Here is a 20,696-nt window from a genome sequence, read left to right on the forward strand (position 1 = left end):
ATCAAACAATGCTTATTTTTGGTGATAAATCCATTTTCAGCTGCATGAAATTGCAACATCAGTGGATTTCCCACGATTATGGTCGCAACAAAGTTTGCTAGCCCTCCGACAACAGCTTCATGTGATTACAGTCAGAACTGTTTTAAACAAGCTTTAATATATTATGACTAATAAGAACTTTGTTTTTACACAACTGTTCTATGGTATTGAAAGACAAATAATTAATGCAACCTGTTTTCCCCACAAAGTTCAAGATGATCGGACTTGAACTTTGTAGACTACCATTAATGCAATCCAACTTCCAACTGTCCCAAGAGCTCCGACAACAACTGGCCACTAACCCTATAATTATACCCAATAAGCTGGGTATGTACGTAATGACATACATGCTTTCCTTGTCCTTGGTGGCATTGTGTTGTTAACCATCTATTATTCAGAAGTGCCTGATTCTTTGCAGCTTGCTGCATGCAACACTTTTAATCTGCAAGCTCAGCACATGACACTAGGACATTTTAACTTGCTGTACAGACAAGGCCTGATGGGAAATTGTTAACTGAAAAAGACGACGACCTATTACACTGCCCAATTGCGCTGGTTCACGCAAATGAAATTTAGTGGAAGCTTGAACAGTAACGAAGGTGCATAATGGGAAACCGTTGCAGCGATACCCATTTTACACCCTAGCCAAAGCTAGAAGTTCTGGCAACGTGCTTCTTACACAAACAGCTTGACAACTGTTTCCATTAGCAGACCGTCTCCTATGAACAGGAACCTGACCGTCACTCTCTGTCACAATTAATGTAATTCATGTCACAATTAATTTGATTTGTGTAAATTGTTAATTGGAGAACAAGTAGGATGCCCATTATGTCAATTCAAAAGATTGGAAATACTGAATCTAGGTCATTTTGTAAACCACTAATAAAACAGATTTATAATTAAAATATTTTGGCAGAAACAAAGGAAAATACAGGCAAAGATGCTACAATATACAATATTTGTACAATAACTGGAAATAGTGCACAAGAAATTGAGCTACCCTTCTCAGAATGCTGTTTTCAACTGTTAGTTTCTTGGAATGGAATAATCACTTCAAATGAATCAGATTGACCTGGTTTTATTTGATGGTAAGGAATATGCTGTCTTCATGTGTATCTTGAAGATGCTATAGGTGGAATACAAAAACTTCAAATACTCAGAAATAAAAGAAAATTAGCAGCTGGACCTGGGATTTATTTCTCTTGGCTCTTTTGAAAAAAGAGCCGTCTTTAAAGAAGTCAAAAAATTCTTGTCACCTGAAAGAATAATGGCTGCCAACAGTTGTATCAGTTTTCCTGCATTTCAACCAGGCTGGATTAACAATGGAAAACTTATAACGTGACAATTTTTTGTTTTATTCATTCATGGGATGCAAGTGTCACTGGCTAGGTCAGCATTTGCTGTCCATTCCCAACTGCTCGTGAGAAGGTAGTGGTGAGCTGCCTTCTTGCATTGCCCCAGCACTGTTAGGAAGGGAGCTCCAGGATTTTGAACCAGCAACAGTGAAGGAATAGCGATACAGTTCCACGTCAGGATGGTGAGAGGCTTGGAGAGGAATTTGCAGATAGTGGTGTTCCCAAGCATCCAACTGCCCTTGTTCTTCCAGGTGGCAGGGGTCACAGGTTGAGGGTACTGTTGAAAGAGGCTTGGTGAATTGCTGCAGTGCATCCTGTATATGGTACACACTGCTGCCACTGTGCGTAGGTGGTGGAAGGAGTGAATGTTTAAGGTGGTGGATGGGGTCCTGATCAAGCGGGTTGCTTTGTTCCGAATGGTGCTAAGCTTCTTGAACGTTCCTGGAGCTGCACTCATTCAGGAAAGAGTTTCATTACACACTTAGCTTGTGCCTTGAAAATGGTGAGTGGGGTTTGAGGAGTCAGGAGATTGAGTCAGTCACTGCAGGATTCCCAGCTCTGATCTGCACTTGTAACCACAGTATTTATATGGCTGGTCTAGATCAGCTTCTGGTCGATGGTAACCCCCATGATGTTGATAGAGGGGTAATGCTGTTGAATGTCAAGGGGAGGTGGTTAGACACTTTCTTGTTAGAGGTGGTCATTGCTTGGCACTTGTGTGGCATGAATGTTACTTGCCACTTATCAACCCAAGCCTGAATGTCATCCAGGTCATGCTGCATGCAGGCACAGACAGCTTCAGTGTCTGAAGAGTTGCAAATGGTACTAAATATGGTGCAAAAACATCCCCATTTCTGATCTTATGATAGAGGAAAGGTCATTGATAAAGCAACTGAAGGTGGACAACATTCAGGCTCGGGTTGATAAGTGGCAAGTAACATTCATGCCACATAAGTGCTAAGCAATGACCACCTCCAACGAGAAAGTGTCTAACCACCTCCCCATGACATTCAACAGCATTACCCCCTCTATCAACATCATGGGGGTTACCATTGACCGGAAACTGATCTGGACCAGCAAAGTGATGGAAGGGGTCCTTGATTGTGCCATCACATGACATTTACTCTGCAATAACCTGCACACCCATGCTCAGTTTGGATGCTCAGTCACATGCTGCCTTAGTGTCAAGGGCAGTCACTCTCAGATAACCTCTGGAATTCAGCTCAATGTCCACGTTTGACCAAAGCTGTAATGAGGTGGCTCTGAGTACCCTGGCAGAATCCAAAGTGAGCATGGGTGTGCAGGTTATTGCAGAGTAAATGTTATGTGATGGCACTATCAAGGGCACCTTCCATCACTTTGTTGATGAGAGTAGACTCTCTGGGATGGTAATTGGCCCAATTGGATTTGTTCTTTTTTTTTGTAGACAGGACCTACCTGGGCAATTTTCCACATTGTTAGGTAGATGCCAGTATTGTGGCTATACGGGAACAACTTGGTTGGAAGTGCAGCTAGTTCTGAAGCACGAGTCTTTAGCACTACAGCCAGGTTGCTGTCAGGACCCACAGCCTATGCTATATCCAGTACCTTCAGCTATTTTTTGATATCATGTGGAGTGAACTGAATTGGCTGAAGACTGGCATCTGTAATGCTAGGGTTGGCACTTCTGTCTAAAAATGGTTGTAAATGCTTCATCCTTGTTTTTGCACTAATGTGCAGGGCTCCCCCATCATTGAAGATGAGGATGGCTGCAAAGCCTTTTTCTCCTGTTGGTTGCTTTATTGTCTACCACCATTCAGAACTGGATGAGGCAGAACTGCAGAACTTTAATCTACTCTATTGGTTGTGGGGTTGCTTTGTCTACGACATGCTACTTCCATTCTTTAGCATGCATGTGGTCCTCTATTGTAGCATCATCATTTTCATCTTCCCAACTCATGACCTCTGCCATCTAGAAGGACAAGAGCAGCAGATGCATAGGCACACCACCACCTGCAAGTTCCCCTCCAATTCACACACTATTCTGACTTGGAAATATATCACTGTCACTGGGTCAAAACCCTGGAATTCCATTCCTAACAGCACTGTGGGTGCACCTACAACACAGGGACTGCAGTTGTTCAAGAGGCAATTGGGATTGGGCATTAAATGCTTGTCTAGCCAACAGCAACTTGCATTTTAAATAGTAGCTATTTTAAGTTAAGGATAAAAAAAGATTTTGTCACAAATCATAACAGTCTTTTAATTCTCAGCAGGCATGGATCATTCTAGATACACTATGAAATGAGAAACTTTTATGACTGACTTTACAAATAGGTCTATCCCTTCATCCATCAGAAATGCAAACCCTCCTTTGATCATCTGAAATGTCAATGTGGAAAGTAATTACTGCCTCAATTAAAGATCATTTACCTCTTCACACTCAGCTCCATGAAAGACAACAAGGCTGTCACATTCTCTACACTTCGATGGGGCTCGCAACTTTCGTAGCTTGTGTGTTTGTGCTGCTTTTGACATAAGAGTATTGCGGAAGGGCCCTGGAGAACTTGCCATCTCTGCCACGATCTCATTTAAGCCTATGTTCCAAGTAAAGGAGGCAGAGCACAAATTAGCTTATATAGTGGTCTTTCAATATTCTTAACTTGTGACATACACTACATCAAGTAAATAGAAGGGCCAAGAAATGTGGATGCAGCCATTTCTGGATAACCTCTACACTTGAATGATGGTCTGAGCAGCTCTCAATTTGGGCTTTGAGCCTTGTTAACATAAAGATGATGTGGTAGGAGCTAGTTGAGAAGAGTGAACCAAGATTAGCTGTGCCAGCGTTACAGTTGCCCTTAATAAAAGTGAAATATGGGGTGGAGTGTAGGAAACGGGATATCAGTCAAAAAGACGGCCTCAGGGAAGGAAAAGATCAGGCTTCAGGGGGGTTGAAGATAACAGGCCTTGGATGGAAGAGGGGCACAACCTTGTCTTTTTTTAATGTGAGGTGAGAGGAGCACTTCTTACCCAAGCTCCACATTCATGCAAGAATAGGGCCTTTCTGCCAAAAAACACATTATGCTGCTTGAGGTCAACATGTGGTGAGTAAGCACCAGGGCAGTCGAAAATCAGAAATGGGTCCTGCATGAACTGTTCTGCACTTAGTGGTATGCACTCCTGCCACGAGTGCAACTGCCCTATCCTGGCCAGAACCGTGTGCAAGGTTCCTGCCCACTATATTATAGAATATAATATACTATATATATTAGGAGGCTTTGTAGCACCTGAGAAATGTGAACCGTACGGTCGAATGTCTGGACTGACAGATCAAACAAAGTGCCTATTAGTTATTTTTTGAACAGTTCTCGGGGTGGGACTTTGAGAAAATAATATAGAACAGAGTCATCTAAATTTTATACAATCTGCTGAGACAAATATGAATAGCTACTGTGAATTACATAGCAGAATGCATCTTTAACTGTGAATTTCTAGTATAATGTTCAAAGTATTAAAAATAGAAAGATGAGTAATTGACAAATATATGATTTAGAAAATACAAACAGAACAGTAAATACAGACCATCTACTTTTTGCTTAAAAATACAAGAATCCAGCATATAAATATATGGTGACTTGAAAATGAAATTTGAAATTTAATTACATTATTGCTGATCAGCACAAGTATTCTTCAATCCATCTAAGAAAAAATCGTAAAATGTTTATAAACAAAAGATTGCTGTCAACTTAATTTTTTTGGCCATTTCCCACATTATTAAAAAAAATTTGAATACACAAATCAGACCTACAAAAATGGATCTTTCTTAAGTGACTTGCTTGGAAAACCATTTTAGTGCAGTTTTTCTAAGTTAGCCTAAAGACAATGGAGACTGCCAGGCTGTTTCATGCACAGTTTGAATTCTGCCAAGTGGGATGGAAAAAAAGACCTCAAACTCAACCCCCTGGGGAGTGTGAAAGACCCTATCTCTTGTTGGCTTTACACTATCCTGAAACTTTGCAAATATTCCTGAGAGGAGACATCAAAATGCAATTACCTGTTCTAAAACAATGACAGCAGCAGACATGGACTAATAGAATTTCTCTGGAATATAAAGTACTCTGCTGGCTGTAAGAGACTAAAGCAAAAAGCAAAAAACTGCAGATGCTGGAAATCCAAAACAAAAACAAAAGTACCTGGAAAAATTCAGCAGGTCTGACAGCATCTGCAGAGAGGAACACAGTTAACGTTTCGAGTCCGTATGACTTTTCAACAGAACTGTTCTGTTGAAGAGTCATACGGACTCGAAACGTTAACTGTGTTCCTCTCCGCAGATGCTGTCAGACCTGCTGAGTTTTTCCAGGTATTTTTGTTTTTAAGAGACTGTTGCCAAGCAGGAGAGAAATCAGATCAGAATGCTCTACTAAACTAGGCTGCAAAAGCTATTTGCTCTCTCTCTCTCCCGCTCTAGTAAGCATTGTGCCCAGATTTGCAAAATAATCATCCGAGAAATCTACTGCAAACTGAGGCCTTTTGAGAATAAAACGTGGAAATCTGCTCCATACAACCACACCGAGGAAGGCAACTGAACAAAACGGCTGCAACATGGAATCACTGCATTGAAACCAGCCAAAAAAACAATTAACTATATACTCCTTTGTTTTATCATCTTCACGAACTGTAAAAAATTCTTAACTCTTACCCCTTGTTCTGCCATCTGTATTAGTGAGTGAGACACGTATGAACGGTGGGTGCGATTTACCTCGTCTTTTTTTAAAATTTGTGCAATAGTTCCAATAAACTTACCTTGTTCTTTGCTTAACCTAAGAAAACCTGTCTAATTCTTTACAACCTGGAAGCATAAATAGTAGGACTCCTACAGCATTGGCAAAGGACATCCTTTCTAAATTCACAAGAAAACCCTAATACAGTTAGGCCTAGAGTGGTAGAACAGGGGAATTATTTCACCCCTCTGGCTGTAACAGAAATTTAACAACATGCAAGAATTGCTAAAGCAAGCCTAGCCTTCAGCTGACTTCGAGCATCAGTCTGGGAACGAAGAGGAGTAAGTCTGCCTACCAAACTGCAAGTCTGTAGAGCAACTGTCCTTTCTACTCTGCTCTAGGCATGCAAGGCTTGGACTGTGTACCAGCGTCACGTCAAGAAGCTCAACCACTTTCACCTGAGCTGTATTTGGAAGCTTCTGAAGATCAGAAGGCAGGACAAAATACCAGGCACTGAGGTGCTCACCCTAGCCAGTATGCCAAGCATCCACCGTATTGAGACAGTCACAACTGAGTTGGGCTGGTCAAGTAGCCACAATGTCTGACATTCGCTTACCCCTTCAGCTGCATCCTCTGCAGAGGGAGCAGCTGCCTTACAGCAGGCAAAGCAAAACACAGCCAAAGTAAGCCGGGGCCCTCCAGGTCTTGGGTCACTATAGGACGGCTGTCAAGGTCATCAAAGACAATAAGACAAACTAGTCAACAGGCTGCCTCCACCCCTACTGCAGATGTCAGGGGAGCACCTAGAAGAGGTGGTAGGGAATGCAAGTTTTGATTTCACGTGTGGTTGCACGGGTGCACTATGGTTGTCAATGTTATGATAGTTTTGTAAATAGCTTGCATTCTAATGAGGTCTGATGTGGTTTGTTTGCGATGTAGTCCTTAAGCCTGTACACATGCCCCCCCCCCCCACCTCCCTCCACTTCTTCAGAGGAACACCCCAAGCTGGGTCGATGTTCTCCGGAATCATGCATGTGTAGGGATGCAACTGTATTTGCCAGGGCCCTTGCTAGCCATGTGCAAGAAGTTTCCCGCGCATGCTGAGCCTTTACCCCTCACATGCACATCTGTTCCGACGCCCTAGCATTGCAAGTACCACATGCTGGGGTTCCCCTTCAGTTGCCCAGTTGAGATGACCTCTTGCTCCGCTCACCCCCAATGACCCAGCTCCCATGCAGCATCTCGAGATCTTGACCACGAGGTTCTCCATCGTTGCGAACAGCTGTGGTTGTTGTAACCTTCGGCGTCCAGTCCAATATCTTTACCCTTCCCCCCAGTGACCCACACCCTACCCCGCCCAAAACCACTGATGCAACATTTGACCTTCCCACCGTTACCCTTCAACCCACCCCATCACCCTCCATCCCTTGCAGGTGAATATCCACATTCCGTACCTTCCCAAGAAGTCCACCCCAGTGACAGTAGATCTTCGCCCCCTCATTCTGCCAACCTCCAGAATCTGGTTCTCCTTTCATCAACCCTCCAACAACCCTCAGTGCCCCTTCACACTTCATCGTTGAACCTTCATCTTCCCACCCTACTGGCTCCCACTGCCCCCTTTAACCCTCACCATCTCTTCCTATCACCAATTCCCTCAGTGTGCCCTCAAGACTCATCAGTTGAAACCACAGACCCCTCCCTCTGAACCTTTTCCCCTCATCCCTCCCAATGCCTGTGCACACCCCACCTCCCCCATGCCTATTCACACCTGCACAACCCTACCCATGCCAAGTTCACGTCTGCCCTCCTACCCGCACTCCAGCATGCCCCTACCCACCCTCCCGCTCCATACTACCTCATCCATTCCATGGCCCCACAGCATCTCTCTTTTCCTACAACCTTCCCCACTACACCTTCTAGGCATTCATACCCACCCCACCTCTTTATTCCTCTCCTCCCCATCTAATCCGACCCCCAGCACAGACCATTGCCACCCAGCAATACCTCATGCTGCTGTCCACCTACAGCAAGGTGGTCCACCTCCTGGAAACTGCTGCAGCTTAAAAAGTCCACATGGTTCTTGCTCCATCCATCCAATGCTGCACATGGTGTTTCAGGTTTCTAAGGTCGCTGGAGCCCTCCATTTTCCGATCTCCGCAAGCTGCCTTCGTGCAAATAAGTCCGGACACGTGCATGCCATGTTGGTCCAGATGTGTTCTGGACTGGCTTGATATCTTGCTGGCGGTGCTGAAAATCAGACAAGGTGAGGGGCGATTCCAGTTGGGCCTTCATCTGTATCCATTAATGGGATGCAAAATGGTTTTACGCTGGCCTCTGTCAGGAATGGCGACTCGCCATGATAGGCAGGAGCACACATTCCTGTTATCATTTCATGCTGGCGGGAAACTGATTTTTCAGCTACCGCCGCAATGCTCCCCCCCCAACCCACCATTAAACCCGCTGCTGGGGGACTGGAAAATTCTGCTCGTAGTTATTTTTTCACCCCATCCCCCACACCAATATTTTTAATCTGAAAAAGCAATGTTCACAGAAAAACAAATAAGGCTCCAAGTAATCTAAAGAAAAATATTCAAAATACAATGAGCACTATGTGGGAAGTAAATTGGGATTAAAAGGGTCAGTTTATATTTGTTTTAGGTCTTGGTCACTGATGTGGCTTCTTATAAAGAGGTGAACTAGTTCTGTGGATGGTGCTCAGTGCATCCATTTTCAAAAGGCACACAGTTACTAAAGAGAAAATGAGATGCAAAGTTTTATGAACTAGAAGACACTTTATGTTTTGGAGAAGAGTATGTTAATGAGTGTTTTTTTCCCCAACAGCATGATCTGTCCCACAGATGCTGACTGACCTGAACATTTTCAGCACTTTTTAAATATAAAAAGCAGCATTAATTTACAAATCACAAGGATAACCAGATTTTTGGTAGCAAACTTGGAAATTTTCATCCTTTATAAATGGTCCTCAAACCCACAAGAACAAAACTATTGTACATATGGAGTAACTTAATACACACCATTGTCTGATGGTGATGGTGGTTCTCTTTCATCCAAGTCATCTGCTGAAGACATGGTGCCTGTTGAGGGTGTTCGGGGCAGCCTTCGCTTGAAATCACCTGGATCAGCCAATAAAATAACCATATTTATTAATTTTACATTGCTAATGTAAACCTAATCAAATTGAGATGTAACATATTTGAAGATTGAAAGGATGTACTGAAATAGTAGGCCTTTATTAATTTCAGACAAAGGACTAAGCAGCCTACATCATCATTCTTAGATTGCAATAGTCCAGGGATGTTTGTAAAAAAGATGATTAGAATGTTATTTTTTCTTCAATATTGTTGATAATTGGTGTAGATTATACATTTGTGGGCAGAATCTCCATCGAGCCTGTTCGGTCATCATTTAATAAGATCATTGCTGTTCTTCTGTCTCAGTTACACCTTCCTGGAATATTCTCATACCCCAATTCCCTTAGTATCCAAAAATCTTTTCATCTTGGACTTGAATACATTCAACAACTTTAGTATCCATCGCTCTCTGGGATAGATTGTGTGAGCAAATTTCTCTTCATCTTAGTCCTAAATGGGCATACTGATTATGCCATTAAAAATCCTAACAGACCTCTTTGAGCCGGGCTTAAGCTTTTTCAGGGTTTTTAAACAGTGGTATTAAGCCTAAGTCCCGAGGAATATTAATAGTTCCCAGGCTCTCACCTTTTAAAAAAAAACTTCTGCTTTTCTATTTTCTCTGATCCAAGCGGATACCTTTAGCATTATATTCTATCTGCCATGCTCTTGCCCACTCAATTAACCTACCTATATTGTTGTGCATCCTCTTTTGTGTCCTCGGAGCTTACTTTCCTCTCTAACTTTGTATCATCAGCAACATAGTTAGGGGGACCAAGTGTAATGGATCTAAGTCATTGATACAGACTGCAAATAGCTGAGGCCCAGGCACTAATCCTTCTGGTACCCTGCTAGTTATAGCCTGCAATCTGATCATGGCAAGCTTATTCCTACTGCTTTCTGTCTGTTAATCAATTCTCAATGCATGCTATTATCTCCAATCCCATGAGCCTTAATTTTGTGTAATAACACCGTGGGCAGAATCTTCTGGCTGTCGTGCAGGTGGTGGAGCCCGCACACCAGCGTGTGGCTTTGCGATATTTCAGTTGGCGGGCGTGCTATGCAGCGGGACGCGGGCCCGCCATTGATTAAAGGCCTCCTTAAGGCCCTTAACTTGCCAATCGTCGATGATTTTGAGGGGCCCGTGTGAACTTCGGCTTAGCGCACGGGCCCAACGGGCAGGCGGGTAGGTGATTTTTTTTTTTTACAAACCTCATCCAGTGGCGGGATGAGGTTTGATAGCGGTTTTAAAAACAATTAAGAAAGTTTTTGTTTATTTCATTAACATGTCCGATCGCGTGTGACATTTTCATATGAGGGGGACATGTTAATTAATTTTTTATTGTTCTATTTTTTATATTTGCCAGCCTTTCAGCAATCTCCCTGAGGCAGCATTCTGACAGTTGGGGAATCACACCATATCACACATCACACCAGGAAGCGCATACTACTGATGTTAAGCAAGCAATAATTGCCAGTTTTCTCTCCCACCACTTCTAGTCCACAGGAACTGTTCTGGAATCTAGGGAATTTTGGAAGATCAAAAATCAATGCATCGACTATCTCTGTAGCCACCTCTTTAAATCAGCTCAATTTTATTTGCAACTCTTTAGATAACAAAGCAGTCCATGCTTAAATGCAGCAAGACCAAGACAACATTTGATGAATAGCAAGTAACATTCTTATTACACAAGCGCCAGGCAATACCATCCCCAACAAGAGAGTGTCTAACCTACTTGGCATTCAATGGCATCACAATCATTGAATTCTCCCACTATCAACTCAGGGAGGCTGGGGTGGGTGGGAGGGGATGATAACCATTCACCTGAAACTTAACTGGACCAGCCACACAAATATTGTGGCTACAAGAGCACATCAGAGGCTGTACATTCTGCAGCAACTGATTCACTGCCCGACTCCCCAGACTTTCCATCACCTACAAGGCACAAATGATGGAAAATCTCCACTCACCTGGATAAGTGCATCTCCAACAACACTCAAGAAGCTTGACACCATCCAGGATCGGCACCTGATCCACTATCTTAAGCATTCATGCCCTTCATCACCTGGGCAGTGTGTCTGCAGTGTGTACCATTTATAAGATGCCTGCAGTACCTCCCAAACCCATGACCTTTACCACTTAGAAGCGCACGAGCAGGAGTATGGGAACACTACCACCTCCAAGTTACTCTCCCAAGTCACACACCGTCCTGTCTTTAAAATAGATTGCCATTCCTTCATTGCTCCCGAGTTAAAATCCCATAACTTCCTATATAACAGCAAAGTGGGACTACATTCAGCATATAGACTGCAGCTGGTCAAGGTGATGGCTCACCACCGCCTTCTTGAAGGCAATTAGGGATCAGCAGTAAATTTTGGCCTTGCCAGCAATGCTCATATGCTGTGAAAAAATTAAAGACACAGGACAACCTGGGGAAAAGGTTCTGAAGCCTTTGATGCTGCTCCTTTTCCGATGGGGCCCAAGCAGCAATTTCTTGAAGTGGCTGTTGCTCGAATGCAACACAGATGTACATGCTCCTCCCCAATTTCCTGCTTCTCCACTCCCATTGTACAGGATTTCTACTTCATAATTTCTAAGCTAATTATTTTTATTGTGTTAAATTATTCAGAACAATGCATAGTATTGGAAAATAATAGATGTAGGTATGTCGTAGATATCCTTTCCTTAAAGAGCTAATGGACAAATATAAAAAGCACAGGGCTCTATAAATTTCCTTGCTCTCCTAATAATTCACTTATGGAAAAATGTTAATGCATTGGCTATGCCAGCAACTCCGACACAGACCAATTTCACAGTTGACAAATCGTACAACTATTAAAAGTGAGCTAAGTCTTCTTGAGAGTGTGTTGCAGAGCTGCAGAGGGCACTACAACTGTCTTTAACTTCACTAACCCAAGGTAATTTAAGAAATTTCAGGCATAATCATTCATCTGATTATGGTTTGGGGTGGGTGGGGGGGTGGTATGTGGGGAGGGAAATGAGAGCTTGAGAGAGAGAGAGAGAGAGAGAGAGAGAGAGAGAGTGAGTATATGAGAAATGACAGTTTGGGGTGGGGTGGGGGAAAGGAATGGAGGAAAGAGGAACAGAAAATCATAGCTTGTCTGATCCTGATTCTTATCATGTGTTTAAATTTTAGCAAGAACTCAAGATAATGATCATGTGCAGATACCAGCTGATATTATTTTACCTTCTCTACCCAAAGGGCACTAATGCCAAGTGTATCACCCTATTTGTGCCCGTTGATATTAAATGAGCACAAATGGAAATTAAACCGAAGGTTCTCGCTGTTTGTACTGTTCAGTGCACTTATTAATTAAATATTGAGGAACAGATTTCCTCCAAAAATTCTGAGTCTAGTAACTATGGAAATGATTTATGACCAAGTTGTTGCATTAGCATTATTCCCCATGCTGCTAGCAATGAGGCACATAACCACTCTACCTATTCATGAGATTTGTAACATCTGATGCTCAAGTCTTCCTGGCATTTGAAACTAATTGATAAAATCTGAGTTAAATAACAGACTGTCTTGACCAGTGAACGGATAACACTAATTGATTAAAATAGTGTGCCTGAAGGATTACCTAAAACCAAGCAATTCAAGATCACCCAGAATACAGTAATAGCAATAAAAGCTTCTGGTTACACACCTGGACTAGCAGAGGGCGAATCCATGGATCGCGACTCACTGCTTCCTCCTCCACTTTCTGAATCACTGTACATACCACTTCCCTGGGTGCCCAAGGGCCAAACTCTAAATGGCCCTTGATTTCGGACTGTTGCAACAAAAACAGGGAAGCATTGATAATGGCACACAGCTGATAATATTGCCTGAAGTCATATCCATGACACAAGCGATCATTTCATATAAGCAGTCAGCAAAATTACAAACTAAAGATAAACTATTTCCCATGAAATTAAAAAAACTGAAGGATATACAGTGGCAATGAGTTACAATGCTCCGTGGCAGAGCATGGGAAGATGCACAATTGATCCTTTATTCTGCTAAACCTCATGAAATGATGTCTGTTGATCAGACCTTGAGTGGAAGGAAAAATCTGACATGGAATTCCACCTTGGGGACTTCATGTCTATTAGCAACTAACCAAAAGGGGTACCGGTAGTGGCAAGAGAGCAAGTCATTTCTTCAATACATTAGCAGAAGAGGTCTAAGCTTGGATGAACCAAAGAAGCCAAGGGGATAATTTAGCCAGGAAATTTACAAAATAGAATTACTTATGCAGTCTTGGATGTAATGGTTTTAATTTTACAAATAAAATTATAATTGATATGGGTAAAATCTGGCAATCTAGCGGAAGTTCATTTGGCATTTTTATCTCTTTTAAGGTGATTCTGCACCAAGCAAATTTATATCAATGAAGTATACTTTAACTATCCAGTGACTAACCACTGGGTACATTCGAAATAGGTGTCCACATGCAGCTCATTGACTCTGATCCTGTGACCGACAGAGCCTTGAGACACATAGGAAACATAGGACAGGGTAGGGGAGAGGAGTCCAGGGCTAGAGCAGCCCATACATTCTTGTGGAGCTCAGAAGCACGCTTGCTCCTCTTTGTCCCACAAAATAATTTTAACAGTTACCTTTTCAGGTCTCTCCTTTTTGTATTGCTTGTTATTAAACAAGTGGGGGTCCATGGTGGGCCTACACTCTGTAGGCAACGGGCTATGTACATTTTAGGAGGTCAATTTAAATAGAATAATGAGACTCCTGCTCAATTCAGGTGGGCACCAGTGGCAGAGCAGGAACTGAGCAATAAGTGCATTGCCTCCAATTTAACCCTGTTACTGCTCATTTCTGTTAATGCAAGGAGTTAAAATCAAATGATTTGGTCTCAGAAATCCAATAGAAACTAGTCATATTTATAGGTGATATCAAATTACAAATGGCAGTAAAATCAGCAGAGGCAACTCGCTCGTTAGAGAATGTGTTAGGCAAAAACATACAAGTGGGAGGAACAACTGACAATGATTTACAATACAAATTTAAAAGAATTTCAAAGAAATAGAAAGTATTAATGAGGAAGAACAGAAACAGCACAAGAAAGCAGGCCGCTGATGCATTCTGGATCTTTCAAGTTATCCTTGTAAATGGATTATTCAAACTACAATTAAAGCAAAGGTGGGTAACTTAGAAATTATCTTTCCCTGTGACAGGAGCATGAATGCATATCTTAAAAAAGAGACTATACAGGGAAAGGCCTGCAATAGTGAAAGATAAAAAGGTAGATATCAAAAGTTTCTTAGAAACAGTTACCCTATTAAATTATTGAATACATTTTTGAAGTTACTATAATTTTTGGGAGGGAAGGAAAACTGAAATTATAGGTAATGACATCTAATTTTTAAAAATTCATTCATGGGATGTGGGTGTCATTGGCTGTGCCAACATTTATTGCTCATTCCTAATTGCCCTTGTTCAGAGGGCATTTGAGAGTCAACCAATTGCTGTGGGTCTGGAATCACATGTAGGCCAGACCAGGTAAGGGTGGCAGATTTCCTTCCCTAAAGATATTAGTGAACCAGATGGGTTTTTACGACAATCGACAATGGTTTCATGGTCACCATCAGACTTGGAATTCTAGATTTTTACTGAATTCAAATTCTACCATCTGCCGTGGCAGGATTCAAACCCAGAGCATTACCCTGGGTCTCTGGATTACCAGTCCAGTGACAAAACCACTATGCCACCACCTCCCCTTAAATCTAATAGCAACGTACGGCTGACAGCTTCTCTCAACTAGGGCCCAGACTTTCAAAAATCCCAAGACCACTCCCGAACATAGCACCTTGCATTTTCACGGAGACTGGATGCATTTTGTGCATGTGCAGTTTATGGAGGCAGCTGGCTATTTAAATCATCAGGTGCCTCCACTGAAGTGGAATTTTGGTAGGCCAGGAGTGCGAAACCTGAAGTATGCAGATTAGACCAGGTAAGAGGTGGTGTGGACTTTGTAGACTTGTTTGAATAGCTAGGGTACCCCTTTGAACCTGGTCCCAGGAGACTTTTCGGGGAGATAAAGACCCCTTTGGTGGAGTTCAGGTCCCCTATGGAGTAGATCAGGAGTCCTTTGGGATTGTAAAAAGTAGGCATAAATGTGTGTAAAAAGTATATAAACTCATTACTGTCAAGCTCACTGGAACTGTCAACAGACCTGTCAAAATCAACTGTCAAAGCTGTAAGAAGCACATGTCAAAGGGAGCTGTCAAAACATTTAAAAGTGCAACCCTTTAAATGTTTGTAAAAATAAGTAGAACATTAAAAAATGATCGCTTCCTATTTCACTCTGTTGACATAGCTTGTGTGTTTTCATTACTGGATTAGTGCTGCATGACTGAATTCACAACCATTCATTATCACAGTAGGGTGCCTGCTATTTCATTTAATTGACAGCTACAAATAGTTACAGACTCTCTTATGTGGGACTAAGAATTCCAATGCTTGTTGTTATAAGGCTTTATTTAGTTGAAGGAATATAAATGTAGTAAATGGATTTTTTATGAATGAAAGTGTTTTTTTCAATATAGTGAAGTCTGCAATAGACACTTAAAATAAAGTTCTATGAAATAAAGTTCTATCTCTGGGTCCTAAGATCTGCCCATGGTGGACACTAGGTGGGTTGGAGTGCATGGCTTGACCTGAGATGGCACAAAGTAGGCATAGGGGCTATAAAGGGCTAGGGGGGAGGGGCAGTCTAAGTGTATAGGGGCTATAAACCATTCATGAGGGGTGGGTGGAGGGCATAGATTGGCATGGAAGGTATGAGGGGGTGGTATGAGGTGGCATGGGAATGTGGGGGGCTGCGGTGAGGAGTGGAGGAGCATTTCATATTTTAACCTTCCACCCACCCAGACCACCTCTGCACCCAGCAGCCTCCTCAGTTATTCTTGGGTCACCTGCTCTGGACTGACTTCTAATTCAGTTCAAACCCAGGACTGAAAATCCAACATCTAGACAGCCATTTTTAAAGGTCTGATTCACGGAGCCTGGAATTCTTCTGTCCCTGTGCACCAGCGAAAATCTAGGCTTGGGTATCACTAACCTTTCCCCTAAATGTAATTCTGCATTTCTGCCTGCAACTACTATGTTGCTTACTTAGCAATAATTGCCCAGACTTATTGATAAGGAGGATTGGGGGGGAATGGAGTGGTGCATGGTTTTGGGCAAACACTAACCTCTAAATATGTGGCCAAGGTGGGGTTTTAAGCTGCAATGTCTGTTTAGCCCATGTTTAATGCAGGGTGCCATCTTGGTTATGGGGTTGAAGCTAGCTGTAGTAATGGCCAGCTAGAGGATAGTTAAGGGACTGATAATTAAAATTGCCTGCTAGTGCTCATTAAAGAGGCTGCCTGCCATTTTGGCAGATAATACTTCATTTCATGACCTCTCCCCAGCCAATGATCCCTCCAAGTTGCACAGCAACCTGAAACTTTCTGTGCAGGCCCTGTATAGGTGACTTCTTTAATCTACCATGCAAAAACAATTAAAGGGCCCATGCACTTAAACAAATCAGCCGTGCACTATGTAAAAAAAATTAGAGGGTATGTTGCTTACAAGGATAAAGAGCTGAACAGGAGTAAACAAATCATTGCTGAGAATATCAAATGTTACTTAAAAGGTACATCAGCTTTCACTCTTCATTTGCTGTTGGTGCTTTTAATAGGGCTATTGAAGTTTTCAACACGACTTTTGAAATACATCAGGAAACTTTCTGGGGCACTTTGCTAAGATTTCACCAACATATTAGCACTTATTCTGGAAATTCTCTTGACAACTTCACCTAAAAAGTGTGTTGGCTACTTGCCCTACAGAAATCACCAAAGAAAAGGGTGTGCTTGGTAACCAACACCTTGCTAGGGCTCCCCCTTGGTCTGCAAGGGGAATGAAATGGAACCAGGCAGAACAGTACTGGCTGCTGCAGGAAAGTCAGACAGTCAGGGGGATGATAGGATATGCAGGGGAAATAAGGGAAAAAAAAGAATTGCTTGCAAGTTGAGAATTTATTGCCCATCCCTAATTGCCTTCGAGAAAATGGTGATGAGCCATTGGTGTAGGTACACCCACAGTGCTTAGTGTTTCCCTACTGTTGGTGGAGGACAGCCCTTCTCTTTCCCACCAGGATGTTTGAGAACCTGTGCATCCTCTCATTCAGTTTGATCCATCCTGAAACTTGCTGCTGTGAATCAGCCAGTCTACTCCGCATCTTCAGTGGAAGTGGGTGCATGGAAGCACTTAAACTCCCCAATGAAAATTGCATCAAAATCATTATTTGAGCACTAAATTTGCAAGCATCTGATTTAATACCTCCAGGCAAGTTCGACTTATAGTACACAGCAATGAGGAGCAAAATAGTGTATTAAAACCAGTTTTTTAAAATGGACATGTCCTATTAGCAAAGCACCTCTTCACCAAAATAACCTCTTGAATGTTTAAAATCAATCCAATGAAAACTTGTAACTGGAGAAAAAGAATTATTCTCTGCAACTCTCCAAAACATTTCATCAAGCAATTAAATGTGTTGAAAACATAATAAAAACATGATTGGGACAGTTATAATTGACACAGTAAGATCTAATGTAAAGCAATTAAGCATTATGTTATCAGGCATTGAAATATTGCATGTAAGAAAAAAATCCACTTAAATTACCTTGCTGATCAGTGCTATTATTTGACTGCTTCTCTCCATTACTGGATCTAATATGAAGAGGATTTTCAACATCAGGTGACTGAAGTGGAAGATCACCTGAAGTCTGTGACAAATTTCCTTGAGATGAATGAGGGCTATTTGTTGCTCTTTTAAGAAATGGAAGCCTACATAGGTAAAAAAAAGAAACTGTGAAAGGAAATATTTTACACCATTTTGTTACAATCAATTAATTTATAGAAGTTTGGAGGTGGGGAAGAAGTGGGGGAATATTGACATCGGAGGGAAGCCTTAGTTCGTTACAAATAAGTGAAGCAGAGATTAAGGGCCAGGTTTTCGCAGAGTCGTGGAGACCCCGTAGATCTTCAAAAATGGCGACGGGGCCTGGATCTGGAAGTCCCATCCCCATTTCTGACAAATCCCAGCTGGGCAACGGGGGCAAGGTGTGATTCACACAAGGGAATCCCGAACTCAGCAGGGTCATTTGAACTCAGCTCTGAGTTCGAACAGACTGCATTTTTGCTGTACCAAGCACCTTATCCTGCAGTGTGGGAGTCACAAGTTTATGGAGATGTAAATGCTTGTGGAGGGTGGATAAGGTTATGTAGAACTGTCATGCTGCCAAGTTACTTAAATCCCCAACGATTTAAGACTTTGGGGAGGGAAAAAACCCTTCCTATGTCGGTGAGTGTTGAAGAGAATCTGTTCTAGCAGTTACAATAGCTGTTTACTGACATTACCCAAAGGGCTATCATTAGATCATTATTGACGGTTGGTTGTTTTCCACAAGCTACAATTATCCCTGTAGGGGGTTGTATGCTTGCAGTTTGATTGACAGCTCAGGAGGTTATTAAAGGCTCTGAGAAAGGGTCATACAGGCTCGAAATGTTAACTCTGTTTCCCTCTCCATAGATGCTCAGACCTGCTGAGTTTCTCCAGCATTTTGTGTGTTTGTTTCAGATTTCCACCATCCGCAGTATTTTGCTTTTATCTTTGTTGTTATTAAAGGGTTAGCTGTCATTGATATGGGGTTATGAATACAAGTCTGCTTTGATAAAGGAGTAAGTACTTGAGAGGATTTAAATGGACTTCCATGGAGGAGGCATTTGTTTATTATAGTGACAGCTGTAATAGATATTTAGATCTTTATTTAATTTCACCTGAACATGGCTCCTGATGTCTGCTCATAGTGTATACTGGGTGAGCAGGCATGGAGGGTGTTAAGGGTGAAGGTTTGGGGGCATGAGTTGGCATGGAGGGTAGGTGGGGCCATTGACAGTGGGTGTGGGGGGGGGGGGCAATGAGCTAGCATGGATGGAGCATGGGCAGCGGATGAGGGGCACGATGGAGTGTGAGGGCTAGTGGTTTTAACAAAACAACTGGGATGAAGTTCCAGAGAGCCGAGGTGGGCCTTTTAAACAGCAGCCTTGGCACTCAGCAGCTCCTGTGGCTCCCTTATGCTTCGGAAGGGCGGCCTTGCTCTATCCTGCACCCCTCCCAAGTGCGCTTTTTATCCCCCAAGGTGGAGGCGCCAAGCAGGGAAATTTTCAGACTCTAGCTACCTGCATCATGGGAGAAAATCCAGCCCTAAGAATTCAATGAGGAGTTTGCTGTGGGCCGGGGAGGGTGGGGGGGGAGGGGGGGGGGGGGGGGGGGTGGGGGGGGGTGGAGTGGAGGTGGGAGTTGGAGATTGCAAGCAGATGTCTACATTACTTATCTTTATGCCTCATAAGATCTATTTGTTACAATATAATAACCCATTCTACCACTGTTCCACACTTACAAGTAGGCTTTTCCCCAACTTAGACGCACTCAACACACAAAAACTAGCACCCAATGCACGTTTTCTTTTATATATTTATTCTTTCATAGGGTATGGGTGGCAGCATTTGTTGCCCATTCCTAATTGCCCTTGAACTTAGTGGCTTATTAAGCCATTTCAGAGTCAACCACATTACTTACCCTCCATTTGATGAAACTGAAAATTGAAATAAATATGGCTCCACAGGAACTTCCTCCTTTGGCAAACTTTTGACAAATTCTGAATACTGTTGCCCTGGCTCATACAGCTTGGTATTTTCACAAAGAGATTGGCAGTTAACAGGAAGGGCGACCACTTGGGCATGCTGCATCTGAAACAAGTTAACTGTCACCTGAAAGAGTCAATTATTTTAATTGAAATATTTTCTGCAAAAGGTAGTAGTATTGCTACCTAAATTTCCATGTTTTTAAAAGTAATAAAAGGATTTAGCAAGTTATAACTATGTAAACATGATTTGCAAAACATAGTCTTACTGATTTTAAGGTGAGATCACACTGGTAGACTAATTCGCGTAGTTGTGTCAGTATATCGCTCTTGATGTTTTCCATATTGCTTCGTTTTTCATTGGCATCCGATTTAGAAGCTTTGAAATGTTCTTCAGCTTCTTCAGCCTACAAAACAGATTTCAAAATTATAAATTCTGTATGGATCCAGTCATTATTGTCCTAATGTTAAAAGTAACTGAACATTTGAGGCAAAAATTACTTCATTTTTGTACAGACAACTTTGCACTAAGGTACTGCATCCATTTAAATTGGGAATGTTAGGATGAAATCTTCATTCTACACCTCAGAATGATGATAGTATCAGTTAACATTTTTAATCATCTAACTGATGACAACACTTAATATAATGCTGTTAATGCAGTTGGGTTAAGTAAATTTTGAAGCTCGTAATTCAAATCTTCAGTCTGTAACTTTAAATCGAGTTATGTAGCATT

At 42.2% G+C, this 20,696-nt stretch overlaps 1 protein-coding gene across 4 annotated transcripts in view; it reads right to left on the bottom strand.

The window, feature by feature from the left end:
• The window catches only part of LOC144692228 (rho GTPase-activating protein 29-like), a 105,370-nt gene that overhangs the window by 15,878 nt on the left and 68,796 nt on the right, over window positions 1-20,696 (bottom strand). For 3 of the 4 annotated variants that reach the window (XM_078560809.1, XM_078560810.1, XM_078560812.1), the window contains 6 exons: window positions 20,230-20,367; window positions 19,897-20,087; window positions 17,938-18,101; window positions 12,919-13,044; window positions 9,133-9,231; window positions 3,807-3,970 (listed from right to left, as the gene is read on the bottom strand). In XM_078560809.1, coding sequence (XP_078416935.1) covers window positions 3,807-3,970; window positions 9,133-9,231; window positions 12,919-13,044; window positions 17,938-18,101; window positions 19,897-20,087; window positions 20,230-20,367 — 882 coding nt within the window. The remainder of the gene's footprint in view (window positions 1-3,806; window positions 3,971-9,132; window positions 9,232-12,918; window positions 13,045-17,937; window positions 18,102-19,896; window positions 20,088-20,229; window positions 20,368-20,696) is intronic. The other variant, XM_078560811.1, reaches the window with a different exon arrangement.

This window comes from Cetorhinus maximus, chromosome 17, assembly GCF_964194155.1.
Source record: "Cetorhinus maximus chromosome 17, sCetMax3.hap1.1, whole genome shotgun sequence".
Classification (NCBI taxonomy): domain Eukaryota; kingdom Metazoa; phylum Chordata; class Chondrichthyes; order Lamniformes; family Cetorhinidae; genus Cetorhinus; species Cetorhinus maximus.